This window comes from Meles meles, chromosome 4 (assembly GCF_922984935.1).
Source record: "Meles meles chromosome 4, mMelMel3.1 paternal haplotype, whole genome shotgun sequence".
NCBI classification, from domain to species: domain Eukaryota; kingdom Metazoa; phylum Chordata; class Mammalia; order Carnivora; family Mustelidae; genus Meles; species Meles meles.
This window is the reverse complement of record NC_060069.1, coordinates 102,274,599-102,287,542: the sequence shown is the minus strand read 5'-3', so window position 1 is coordinate 102,287,542 and position 12,944 is coordinate 102,274,599. Positions and strand designations below refer to the sequence as shown.

The 12,944-nt window shown below is 41.5% G+C and overlaps 1 protein-coding gene across 1 annotated transcript in view; it reads left to right on the top strand.

Annotated features, from left to right (window-relative positions):
* Positions 1-742: 742 nt before the first annotated feature.
* GRAMD1C (GRAM domain containing 1C) overlaps positions 743-12,944 on the top strand; it is a 91,410-nt gene continuing 79,208 nt past the window's right edge. Inside the window, exons 1-2 of the mRNA XM_046001298.1 lie at positions 743-849; positions 6,483-6,632. Of these exons, the coding sequence (XP_045857254.1) occupies positions 823-849; positions 6,483-6,632 (177 nt within the window). The 5' untranslated portion in view covers positions 743-822. The remainder of the gene's footprint in view (positions 850-6,482; positions 6,633-12,944) is intronic.

Below are 12,944 nucleotides of genomic sequence, written 5' to 3'. Positions count from 1 at the left end.
GTGCCTGAGTGGCTCAGTGGGTTAAGCCTCTGCCTTCCACTCAGGTCATGGGGTCCTGGGATCCAGCCCCATGTCAGGCTCTCTGCTCAGCAGGGAGCCTGTTTCCCAGCCCCTTCCTCCTGCCTCTCTGCCTACTTGTGATCTCTGTCAAATAAATAAATAAACTCTTTAAAAGAAAGACATTCTCCAACATAACCATAAAGTATTAATAATTCATAAATGAGTATCAGTAACTTTATCCACAAATTGTTACTTCTTCCATAACACTTTCATATACATATTTCATATTCAGTCTTCCTCTATTGCTCTAGAATGTCTTTTATAGCTGTTTCTTGGTAGGGAGGGAACCAGGATCTGCAACACTCAAGAGCTTTTAATCAATAACTTCAAGCCCTTATTTGAAGGAACAAGACTGCCTGCGATTCATTTCTTTGCACATTGGAGCAGAGTATGTATTGTGAGAAAGAGAGGGTGAGGGGGATGCTTATGAGCAGTGACTTGTGCACAGGAGTTTAAGGTTGGGAGGTAGGGAAGGACGGGAGCTCCTCTTGATCCTGGTAAAGACTGGACTCCGGGCTAACAAATTAACATCACATTCTTACCAGTTAGCCCAGGGCAACTGCCGCCAGAGAGCGCAAGGCGTCGCCGCCACGACCTCAGGTGGCCCTCGGAGGTCTGGCGGCAGGGACGCGCGGGGCCCAGAGTCCGAAGCGCGCGCCGGGAAGGGGGGTTGGGGGGAGGTGGGCGCGGGGTGCGCGCCGGGCCGCCCCCTCCCCGCGCGGGGCGCGCGTGCGCGGTTCCGCTGCGGCGGAGGGACCCGCGATGGAGGGCGCTTTGACTGTCCGCCAGGTAAGCGGCGCCTCGCTTGGGGCGGCTTCCCTAGCGGTGGCTGGACCGGCAGTTTTCTTCACCGTAGTGGTTTGAGCCCCCTCAGATTATGATCATTAATTCCTCCCTTCCCCTGCCTTGGTGCTCTTTGGAGTCATTTGGAAAGTTGTTACCGCGGAAACGGTTTCCTGTGCTTCTTGCGAGCCTTCCCCTCTGGGCGGCGGTGGAACGTCGGCTTCTCTGTGGGCGTGGAGAACTGGAATTTGGTCCCGAAAAGTCCTAGCCCGGATGTCTCAGCCTCAGGCCCCACTGACTCAGGCTCCAAGGTCGCGGTTCTGACCCGAAATCCCGTCGGTCCAGTCCCAACCGCTTCCCCAATCAGCTCTGGAATAAAGGGCCCAGAATGCAGTTTAAATCACTGTGCTGTCAACCAAGCTTTTGGTTTCAACTGGTTTTATTTGTTTACTGCCTTATTGGATAGACGGAAGAACTTGCTGATTGAGATTTACTTTTGCATTAGTTGTGTGTATAGATTTTACTTTTGGAGAATTGCAATCAGTGCGATACCTTTTATCGGAGAGGCGTTTTGCAGTTTACAAAATTGTAGAGGCATTCAAATAATTTTGTTGAATGAGCAAATGAAGGTACTATTTCAATTGATTCTCACAACGTTAGTATGAAATAGGCACGGTAGATATTAACGAACCCAATTATTTATTCATCCCTATGTCTGGTACTGAGTGTTGAGATAAGATGATGAGCAACAGAGACATGATCCCTGCTCTCAGTGAGTTTATAGTCCAGACCAGAGAGCGTTATTGTCCCAACTGTAGAGTGGAGAAAACAGATTTAGAGAGACTGACTGCCAAGATCATAAAATCAATAAGTTAAAGAGGAAAAATTCTGTTGCAGGCACTCTATAAAGCTGGAATGAACCTCCTCCTCCTCACCAAGAATTTGATTTGGTATAGAATGATGCCACATACACACCCCCCCCACACACACACCCACACACATACCATGAGTGTATGAAAAGGCTTATTACTTATATGTAATTTCTTATTAAATACTTACATAATGAAAAGGGAAGAGCGGGACGGGCTTCTCAAGCAGGTCTGAAATGACTTAAAAGGGCAAGGAAAGGAAGCTAGATCCAGGTTTTTATTGAGGTTAAAGTTGGCATCAGGGTGAGTCTTCCTGTGTGTGGACTGGGGCTTGCTTGGTTTGACGCTCTCACCCACACCAAAGCTAAGATTGACCACACTTTCTTACCAGATTCCCCATTTGAGGGACAGAAGAGAAAAAGGAGGGGCTTAATGGGTGTCTGCAGGCAAACATAAAAAAATTGAATGAAACTCCTTACTATAATTCACCCCACATGTTCAGCTCATGACTGAAATGTACTATCTTTCATTTAGTTTTTGACCTTTTGTAAGTAAGCCGTCATGGCTGTCTGTGAGGCCTGCTGCCTGTACCCAGTAGGAAGATGAAAGTCCATTGAATGCCTTGTTCAAGATCCAATGCTGTATTTTGAGAAATAAAATGAGGGCTTTGGTCACTGTTAGTAAGGTCTGGAACTCCAACAAGGATAGGAGTGTTTTTGGTGAGGCCTTTTTTTTTTTTTTTTTAATTTTATTTATTTGACAGGGAGAGAGATCACAAGTAGGCAGAGAGGCAGGCAGAGAGAGAGGAGGAAGCAGGCTCCCTGTGGAGCAGAGAGCCCGACGCGGGGCTCGATCCCAGGACCCTGAGACCATGACCCGAGCCGAAGGCAGCGGCTTAATCCACTGAGCCACCCAGGCGCCCCTGGTGAGGCCTTTTATTATAGTTTTTGCATACGTAGAACCATGTATGATCTTGATTTATATTTTGAATATCTGTGAAACAGATTTCCAGAGCTCTTTACCCCAAAGGGTGCAGCTCTTAGGCAGTGCCCCAGGAGTCTGTAAAAAGGTGCAGATGGAGCCAATTGTTGGCCCAAGCATCCTGTTAAGACGACTGTGGGAAGTTCAGCCAGTTGTGCTGACCCTTGGGTGCTTACCTTTATCAGGGACATCTTGGTTAAGGGATGAAAAGCAGTACATATCTAGTGAGCTCCATTGTGTGTAATGGTAGTACTGCTGTCCCTTGAACAGAAAAATTTGTCCATTGAACTTCAAATGGAAGTTTGACGCATACAAACTCTGATTGCACTTCACTCAGCTGAACCCAAGTTACTCCTCAGGTTTTCAAGGGATTCATAAGAGTGGTGACCTCCTCTAGCACCATGACATCTGACAAAAGAATGAGGACAGGGGAGAGCATGTCCTTCTGCAGGTGGGATATGTCATGGGGCCCCGATTTGGTTTTATCCTGTAGCAAGGAGGGCTTGGTGGTTGTGCGGAGCTGCAAAGTTTTGCTTTTAGAACCCAAGGCATGAACAGCTAGTTGGGTTTGGAGGATTACAGGCACTGGGCTCGTAGATCCTCTATTTCCAGGAAAGTCCATCATGCTGTCAGTCACTGCTGCTCTAATGGCATATAGTGTGGAGCTAGGGAGATAGTTTCTTGCATCAGAACCTGTGGACAGCTTACAGACGCTGTGGGTGGTGCAGGCTCCAGTTGCTGAAGTCTCTACAGTAAAGGATTCTTTGTGTGTATGTGTGTGTGTGTTTTGTTGGTGGGGAGTAGCACTAACGGAAGTGTCTGTTATATGATAATTTTGACAAATTTTAGAATCATTTTTGGGAGGGGTCCTCATTCAGCATGACTCATTTGCAAGTAACAGTGTAGATAGGCTTAAGTAAAATTTGTAATAAGGAATATTTTTCTCCAGACCCCCAAAATGCCTGATAAATATTGAGCTTGTTTTAATATCGTGGGTGCTGAGAGGGTTTTCTTGACATTATTAGGGGTGGAGAGACCCTTGGGTTTACTAAATACTTTTAAGGAATTTAACTAAAGTGGCAGTCCTTATGCTGTGTTTGGGGCAATGGTCCATCCCCTTTTTGTGAACTCCTTTGTGCATATTTGTATGTCCTGACTGGTATGTCAGAATAATATCTTCAGAGGAGAATGTAATCTATGTAATGTCATACCTGTGCTCCTGGAGAAAAATGGATACAATTACGCTGTTGCCTGTAAAGGTTGCATGTGATAGCAAGTCTTTTGAGGTATCGTGTGGCTAGCTAGATAAAGGTATATCGTGTCCCACTAGAGGTGAAGGAAAATGTGACTGAGAGGTTACTGAGCAAAACATTGACTAGAATATTAGCCAGATTTAAAATATCAAATATTTCCTAGTTTCTGATTGGATAGAGTCAATAATTTCCATAGTACTGGGGACAGGGGCCTTATTGGGTAGGTGCACAGCATCAAGGGCACAGTAATCCACTGTGAGGCACCATTCATTTTCCCAACTTTAACAGGCCACATTAGGCTGTTAAATGGAAAAGCAGTAGGGATAATCAGTCTTTCACTAATTAGGTCCTATATAATAAATCCCAATCCTCTAAGGCCCTGTTTTATGTTATATTGAGTTGTATTTACTATTTTAGCTAGAGGTTGAGAGGAGAGCTGGTCCATGGGGTCTCACTTTTTAAAAAGTCATTTGTACGTTCCAAAGACAAAATTTTTGGGGGGATCAGAGCATCCATTGCCCATATGGGATATTTTAGGGTGATGTGTACTGAACTATATAACTGGGAGAATTTAGGCAAGGCAGTAGTACTTCTAGGGGTTAAAGCGATGCTTACCTATTTACGTTTTATGTTGAGTAATTCCCTTGAGATTATAGGAGGTGCCTTGTTTAAATTTAGTGGGATCTCCAGGTGTAACTGTAGTTTGAGCCCAGTATTGATTAAAGTCATGAAAATTTGCCACTTGATACATTTCAACAGATGTTGAAGTTAAGTGAAAAACAACCAGAGGGTTTTGAAGGGGCGGGGTGGGGGGGTGCTGGTGGGAGGTTGAGAAACCAGGTGGTGGGTAATAGGGAGGGGACGTACTGCATGGAGCACTGGGTGTGATGCCAAAACAATGAACACTGTTATGCTGTAAATAAACAACAACAAAAAAAAAGTTAAAAAAAAACAACAAAAAAACTTTTGCCGTACAGGTACAAAAGCCAATCTTTATCTTTTGTTGTTTAAATTATTTTAATAAGCTTTGCATTTTGGATTTCCAACTAGGCCAAATTGTGGATTTCTGTTTCAGTTTTTTTGTTTGGTTTCTTTTTTTCTTTTTTGGTTTGTTGATTTGTTTCTTTTTCTCTCCCTCTTGGTGGTGAGTCAATATGGTGGTGAGTGGAGGGAGTCCTATCTACCATTTCATATTGATAAATTTGAGTCTTCAGGGAGCCTCAAGTCAGTATCGCCAGGGCTAAAGGCATGTGGTTATTTTATGGAGTTTAAAAATCCTATTTTGGGGCACCTGTGCAGCTCAATTGGTTAAGCATCTGCCTTCAGCTCAGGTCATGATCCCAGAGTCCTGGGATTGAGCCCCCCTGGGGCTCCCTGTTTCTCTCTCTCCCTTTCTCTTTGCCTGCCGCTTTGCCTGCTTGTGCTCTCTCTGTCTCTTTCACTGAGTCAAATAAATAAAAAAAAAAACAACCCTGAGCTTAAGTTGAGGCTGAATTACCCCTTTGCTGTTTCACCTGAGTGCCATGGGTGGTTTTCTCTTTAAACCTAAGGATCAGGATTTCTGTTAAACAGAGGCAGCAGCAGCAGGACAAGCAGGAACAACAGAGGTATTTAAGGGGCATGGGGAGCTCTAATTGTTCTCACGATGGCTGCTCCCTTCCCTCCTCAGGAACTCTTTTCTCTGCCTTTTGTAAACTCCATAATGGCTCTCTTTCATGAGCGACCACCCATTGGGCCCACATCTTGCACAGGGTGTACTCTCCCCGCCCACCACCAGTCCTCCATGGGGGCCAATGCCTGATCCATTTGTTTTTAACTCAATTGTTTGTGTAAATCAGAGTGAATTTGCCAGCTTCCCACAAATTTGCCACCTTAGTAAGGTTGCTTCCACTCTCTTAGTATTACAAATATTACAAACATTGTTGACTCTGTGTACACAGGGTTTTAGTTTATACCCATTTTAGGCCTTACTAGGCACTGCAGATTACTCTCCAAAGAGGGTGAACTAATTGTCACTCCCATTGCATGGTATTTTTGCTGTTTAATCTTCCTCTAGCTGACTATGAACTTCTGGAAGCTAAGGACTTTGTTTTATTCATTTTTTAAAAAGATTTTATTTATTTATTTGACAGACAGAGATCACAAGTAGGTAGAGAGGCAGACAGAGAGAGAGAGAGGAGGAAGCAGGCTCCCTGCTGAGCAGAGAGCCCGATGTGGGGGCTCCATCCCAGGACCCTGGGATCATGACCTGAGCCGAAGGCAGAGGCTTTAACCCACTGAGCCACCCAGGCGCCCCTGTTTTATTCATTTTTTAATTCCCAGTGCTAATTAAACTACCTAACAGTAGTAGTCGTTGGAGAATATTTGTCACATGTGTGAATATATGAACTGTAGAGGAAAAAAAAAACATTACTGTTTTCTAAAAGCTTAAATATTGTTTTCAAGTTAATTTATCTAGTTTGAACATTAACTCTTATCATTTTATAAAATGAGCATTTCTCAGTAAGTAATTTAAATTATTGGTACTTGTTCCCAGGTAATAAACGAAGGGGAGTCAAGCTTTGCTGCTGAGCCCCGGGAAGAGTTAGAAGAGAATCCTGGTCCAGTTGTGGATGAGAGTAATACAGTTTCAGCAAAAAAACAGGGACCAAATTTACATAACTGGAGTAGTGACTGGAGCTTTTGGGTAATATTTTTTCTTCCTTATATCTTCATTTTAATCTTAAATGCAAATTTTCTTTAAGTTTATAACAATTCATAAAATATAATATTGTATTGTTAGCGTCTAGATTAGAGATGTTTAAGTCCCCAGTCCAAGACATTTCTGATTATGCTCTCCTTTGGCCACTAGAATGCACTGTTGTCTGGTTTGTTGGAGTGGAATTGTCTGCTTCGGTTTCCCTGGAAGAAAACTACACCACAGAACTGGATTCCACTTACACTGTTGTTCACTGTATTAGCAAGACTAATGTTATGCAGAAACCATACTTCTAAATGTTACTGAGAAATCAGCAATTTTACATAATTTTGATTTAAAGAATTAGTTTTGGGACCTAAAAGGAAGTGTAACAATATTTGACCTGTAGCATATTAATAATTATAAGATAGGTTTTAAAGGTAAGAGTTTCACATTCTGTTTGCACTGTACTTACTTGGTTGCATAACCTGAATATGGTTCAGGTTTCCCCCACTGTAAAATGAGACTCCTGCTTGTTGATTAGGTGCACTGAGTCTTTTGTTAAGAATAACATTTCTATTGCTATATGAAAGCTAGCATTTATTATCTTAAAGGGCTAGTTCTTAATCTAGCAGTTCCTATGACAGTTATGAGATATTTGAAAGAACCTGGTATAATGCAACTATAAGTGAACTTTATATAAGATTATAAGACATTTATAGTTCAATATTAATTCATTAGAAAGCTGATCTCTTGATGATTAGGTATATACTTGGTAGCAGAATCTCTTCTTTTTTTTTTAAAGATTTTATTTATTTATTTGACAGAGAGAGATACAGTGAGAGAGGGAACACAAGCAGGAGACATGAGAGAGGGAGATGCAGGCTTCCCACTGAGCAGGGAGCATGATGTGATGCCTGGCTTGATCCCAGGGTCCTGGGATCATGATCTGAGCTGAAGGCAGATGCTTAACAACTGAGCTGCCCAGGCGCCCCAGTAGCAGAATTTCTTATAATTTTAGAGTAACCTAAAAAAGACATGGTATTAACAGGTTATAAAGATTAGTACAAGTACCATTATTCTGTTCATAATTAATAGCTCAGTTTTTGAATATTATTGAAACTTTTAAAAAAAAGATATTATATATTCATGAGAGACAGAAACAGAGAGAGAGAGGGAGAAGCAGGCTTCCCTCAGATCAGGGATCCCAATGTGGGGTCTGATCCCAGAACCCCGGGACCATGACCCAAGCCGAAGGCAGACACTCAACCAACTGAGCCACCCTGGTGTCCCAAATGCTATTGAAACTTAACATGAATAACAGTTTCTTAATTCCTGTTAAGAAATGCAACTAAGTTTTTATTATTTATTTTTTCGTGCTCTTGATCCTTTTCGGACAAGAGCTTAAAGACTGCTGATTTTGAAGATTTATTTATTTATTTGCGAGAGAGAAAGTGAGAGAGAGCATGAGAGGGGAGAAGGTCCAAGCGAGAAACAGATTTCCCACGGAGCTGGGAGTCTGATGTGGGACTGGATCCCAGGACTCCGGGATCATGACCTGAGCTGAAGGCAGTCGCTTCACCAGCTGAGCCACTCCAGCTCCCCTCAACATAAGTTTTTAAAAACCATATCCTAAGGAAAATGTTTAATTGCTAAGAAATATACCAAAAAACTACACATCTTGAAAATTATGTCATCTATATTGATTATATTACTTTTGGTTACATTCAGAGAAAGTTTATGATTATTATGTTTTAGCCATTCCGCACTATGATTTTTGTAGCTTCGTTATAGATTGGAAAACCTTTATAGTTCTAAGAGCTATCTACAGGACTAAAAAATCGCTGTGGTCATTCTTGTCAGACTTAAAGCAAGAAGAAGGGTAAAGCAAGAAAGGAACAAGCAGGGGATTGAGGATTTAGTAATAGGAGAGAGGAAAAAAAGATATGTGTTCTAGAGCTTTGCTACTCAAAGTGTAGAATGTGGGGCCAACAGATTTGGCATCACCTGTCAGCTGATTAGAAAGGCAGGTTTGGGCCCAGCCTCAGATCTACTGAATTAAAATCTTTATTTCACAAGAGTTCCAGGAGATTTGTATGCACTTTCAAGTTTGAGAAGCCCTTGTTTAGAGCATTAAAAGTCTACTTTGGCTGAGTTTGTGTCTCTGTGCTGATTACAAGCATTTTACTTTGAGGAATTTTTTTTTTTTTTTGAGGAATTTTTGTATGAATTCAAATGGAATAGATTTATTTATTTTTTTTATTTTTTGAAGATTTCACCTATTTATTTGTCAGAGAGAGAGAGAGGGGGCGCAGGCAGAGGGAGCAAGGGGCCAGATGTGGGACTTGATCCCAGGACTCTGGGATCATGACCTGAGCCGAAGGCAGATGCTTAATGACTGAGCACCCAGTTCTCCCACATGGAATAGATTTAAAGACAAATACAACATCTTAAAAGTTTTACTGACTTTTTGGAGGTCACTTACCCAGAAAGTGTACTATCAGAACTGAGAAGCAAACAAAACCAAAAGGAGCCTGAATAGCTAAATCAAAGGTCATGCTTATGTATCTTGTGGAGGAGAATTCCTCAAGTCGTCATTTGGAATATCTTTAATATATTTTTGACATATTTTTTATAAGCCTAAATCAGTTGGTTCCCTATACCATATAGTTGAATAGGGTATTGGAGATAGGGGAATTATTTGGTGATAATACATGGACAATGGGAAGAAATAACATCAGAAGCTCAAAAAGTGTAGCAACGTGGGCCTCTTAATGTGGAGGCCAAAGGTCTATGCAGATAAGCTGGCTCTAATATAATATAATAATAATCTAATATAATACAGTTACTGGTAGAAGTGATGGTTAAAAAGTCTGCAAAATAATGCACTTTTTCTCTGCCATTTTAAATCCATCTGCTTCTACCACTGACGCCACCCTGTTGCTGTTTTCACATTCTTCTGGCAGTAAAGTTGGAATTGAATGAGTATAGTAAGATGGTTGCGTTCACTGAGGGAGCCTAGATCAACACAGGAAAGACCAGTACCAAGGCAGGAAAATATTCATGAGACATATGACCTGGTAGTTAAGCAAATAATTGAAAAAACATCAAAAGCCGGTTCACTGGAATACCTAAGGAATCTGGATTTGTGCTTTTACACTTATGGAAGGTTTCTACCAAAAGGAATTGATAACTTTTTAAAAAATTAACATATTATGTATTATTTGCCTCAGGAGTACAGGTCTGTGAGTCATCAGGCTTACACATTTTGCAGCACTCACCATAGCACATACCCTCCCCAATGTCCATAACCCAGCCATCCTATACATCCCTGCCCACCCAGCAACCCTCAGTTTGATTTGTGAGATTAAGAGTCTCTTATGGTTTGTCTCCCTCCCCAGTCCCATCTTGTTTCATTTTTTCCCTCCCAACCCCCATGACCCTCTGCCCTGCCTCTTATGTTCCTCATATCAGACCCCCCACCCTGCCTCTCAAATTTCTCATATCAGGGAGATCATATGATAATTATTTTTCTCTGATTGACTTATTTCACTTTGCACGATACCCTCTAGTTCCAACCACATCATTGCAAATGGCAAGATTTCATTTCTTTTGATGGCTGCATAGCATTCCATTGTATTTATATACCTAATCTTTATCCACTCATCTGTTGATGGACATCTATGTTCTTTCCACAGTTTGGCTATTGTGGACATTGCTGCTATAAACATTTGGGAGCACGTGCTCCTTTGGATCACTATGTTTGTATCTTTAGTGTAAATACCCAGTAGTGCAATTACTGGGTGGTAGTGTAGCTCTGTTTTAAACTTTTTGAGGAACCTCCATGCTCTTTTACAGAGTGGCTGCATCAGCTTGCATTCCCACCAACAGTGTAGGAAACGTCCCCCTTTCTCTGTATCCTTGCCAGCACCTGTCGTGTCCTGACTTGTTAATTTTAGCTATTCTGACTGGTGTGAGGTGGTATCTTACTGTGGTTTTGATTTGTATTTCCCTGATACCAAGTGATGTTGAGGACTTTTTCATGTGTCTTTTGGCCATTTGGATGCCTTCTTTGCTGAAATATCTGTTCATGTCTTCTACTCATTTCTTTTTTTTTTCCATTTTATTTATTTTTTTCAGCGTAACAATATTCATTCTACTCATTTCTTGATTGGAGTCTTTGTTCTTTGGGTGTTGAGTGTGCTAAGTTCTTTATAGATTTTGGATACTAGCCCTTTATCTCACATGTCATTTGTGAATATCTTCTCCCATTCTGTCAGGTGTCTTTTGGTTTTGTTGACTGTTTCCTTTGCTATGCAAAAGCTTTTGATCTTGATGAAGTCCCAATAGTTCATTTTTGCTCTTGTTTCCCTTGTCTTTGGCAATGTTTCTAGGAAGAAATTGCTATGGCTGAGGTCGAAGAGGTTGCTGCCTGTGTTCTCATCAAGGATGGATTCCTTTCTCACATTGAGGCCTTTCACTCATTTTGAGTCTATTTTTTTTGTATCGTGTAAGGAAATGGTCCGATTTCATTCTTCTGCGTGTGGCTGTCCAATTTTTCCAACACCATTTGTTGAAGAGACTGGAATTGATAACTTTTTAAAGTTTTGGTATTTAAAGAGGTAAGCCCCAGGGACATGAAAAAATCACTGGTGTAGAATAACTCATATACTCTGGCCTGGCTAACTCAGTTGTTCCACAGTAGTGAATTTAGAGGGCAGTGTGATTGTCATTGGGTGAATTGGAGATTGGGCACAAAAGATCTGGGATGGAGTGCACACTCTGTCCCTAGTAATTACACTGTGTGGTGCTCTTGAGTATGTTGTTTAGTCTGTCAGGTGCCTCACTTATAAAATGAAAGATTGGGCCATAGTATTACAACATTAGTGTGTCTTGAATCAATATGAGAAAAAAAGTGGAGGTGGTGTTTGGCTAGCAAGTGCTCATAATTTACATTCCTGGTAGCTGCATATCAGTTATAAATAACTCTAGGTATATATGGTGGGAGTATGTTACATGGAGAACACCTTTCCTTAAGAGTGGTAAAAAGGGCTGAAAAGTGCTAGATAAGAGGACCTCCTATTTGTAATATTGGAAAATATATTTTTATGATTCCCCATAAATAAGAAAATTGTGAGAACTTGACAAAAGGATACAAGACAGTGACGTAGAGTTCATTAAGGGTTTTTTGTTTTTGTTGAGGTTGGTTTCTTTTTAGACCTTATCCATTTAATCCTGTGCTGCTTAACAGATTGGCTAGTGAGTGTCTTTCTGACAGTAGGGCTTTATTTTTTAAGTTTTATTTATTTAATTCCAGGGCAGTTAACAGCTGACAGTAGGACTATAATTTTTTTTTATTTCTTATTTTTTTATAAACATATAATGTATTTTTATATCCAGGGGTACAGGTCTGTGAATCGCCAGGTTTACACACTTCACAGCACTCACCATAGCACACACCCTCCCCAATGTCCATAACCCCCCTCCCCCTCTTCCAACCCCCCCTCCCCCCAGCAACCTGCAGTTTGTTTTGTGAGATTGAGTCACTTATGATTTGTCTCCCTCCCAATCCCATCTTGTTTCATTTATTCTTCTCCTATCCCCCTAAACCCCCATGTTGCATCTCCACGAGTAAACCCCCATGTTGCATCTCCACGAGTAGGACTTTAATTTAAAGGCATTTGATTAGGACACCTAGGTGGCTCAGTCTGTTAAGCGTGTGCCTTTAGCTCAGGTCATGATCCCAGGGTCCTGGGATCAAGTCCTGCACCCTGCTCAGGGGAAAGTCTGTTTCTCCCTCTACCTCTGCTGCTCCACTTGTTTGTGCTCTCTCTTTCTCCCTCTCTCACTGTCAAAAAATAAATAAAACCTTTAAAAAAAAAAAAAGGAGTTTGATTAAATTACCATAGACCTGATAGTGAGACCAACAGCAGCAGATTTTTTATTTCAATCCTGTAATATAGAAATAGGAATCTTAATTGTTATATTTGTTTTCTTTTTTTAATTTAAAAATTACAATATTTCTCAGGTCATGATCTCGGAATCCTGGGATCAAGCCCTGCGTTGTGCTCCCTGCTCAGTGGAGAGGCTGCTTCTCCCTCTGCCTGCTGTTCCCCTTGCTTTATGCTTTCTTTTTTTATTTTATATTTTAAAGGACTATTTTTAAAAAAGGTTTTATTTATTTATTTGACAGACAGAGGTCACAAGTAGGCAGAGAGAGAAGGGGAGGCAGGCTCCCTGCTGAGCAGAAAGCCCAATTGGGGGGGGGGGGGGCTTGATCCCAGGACCCTGGGATCATGGCCTGAGCTGAAGGCAGAAGCT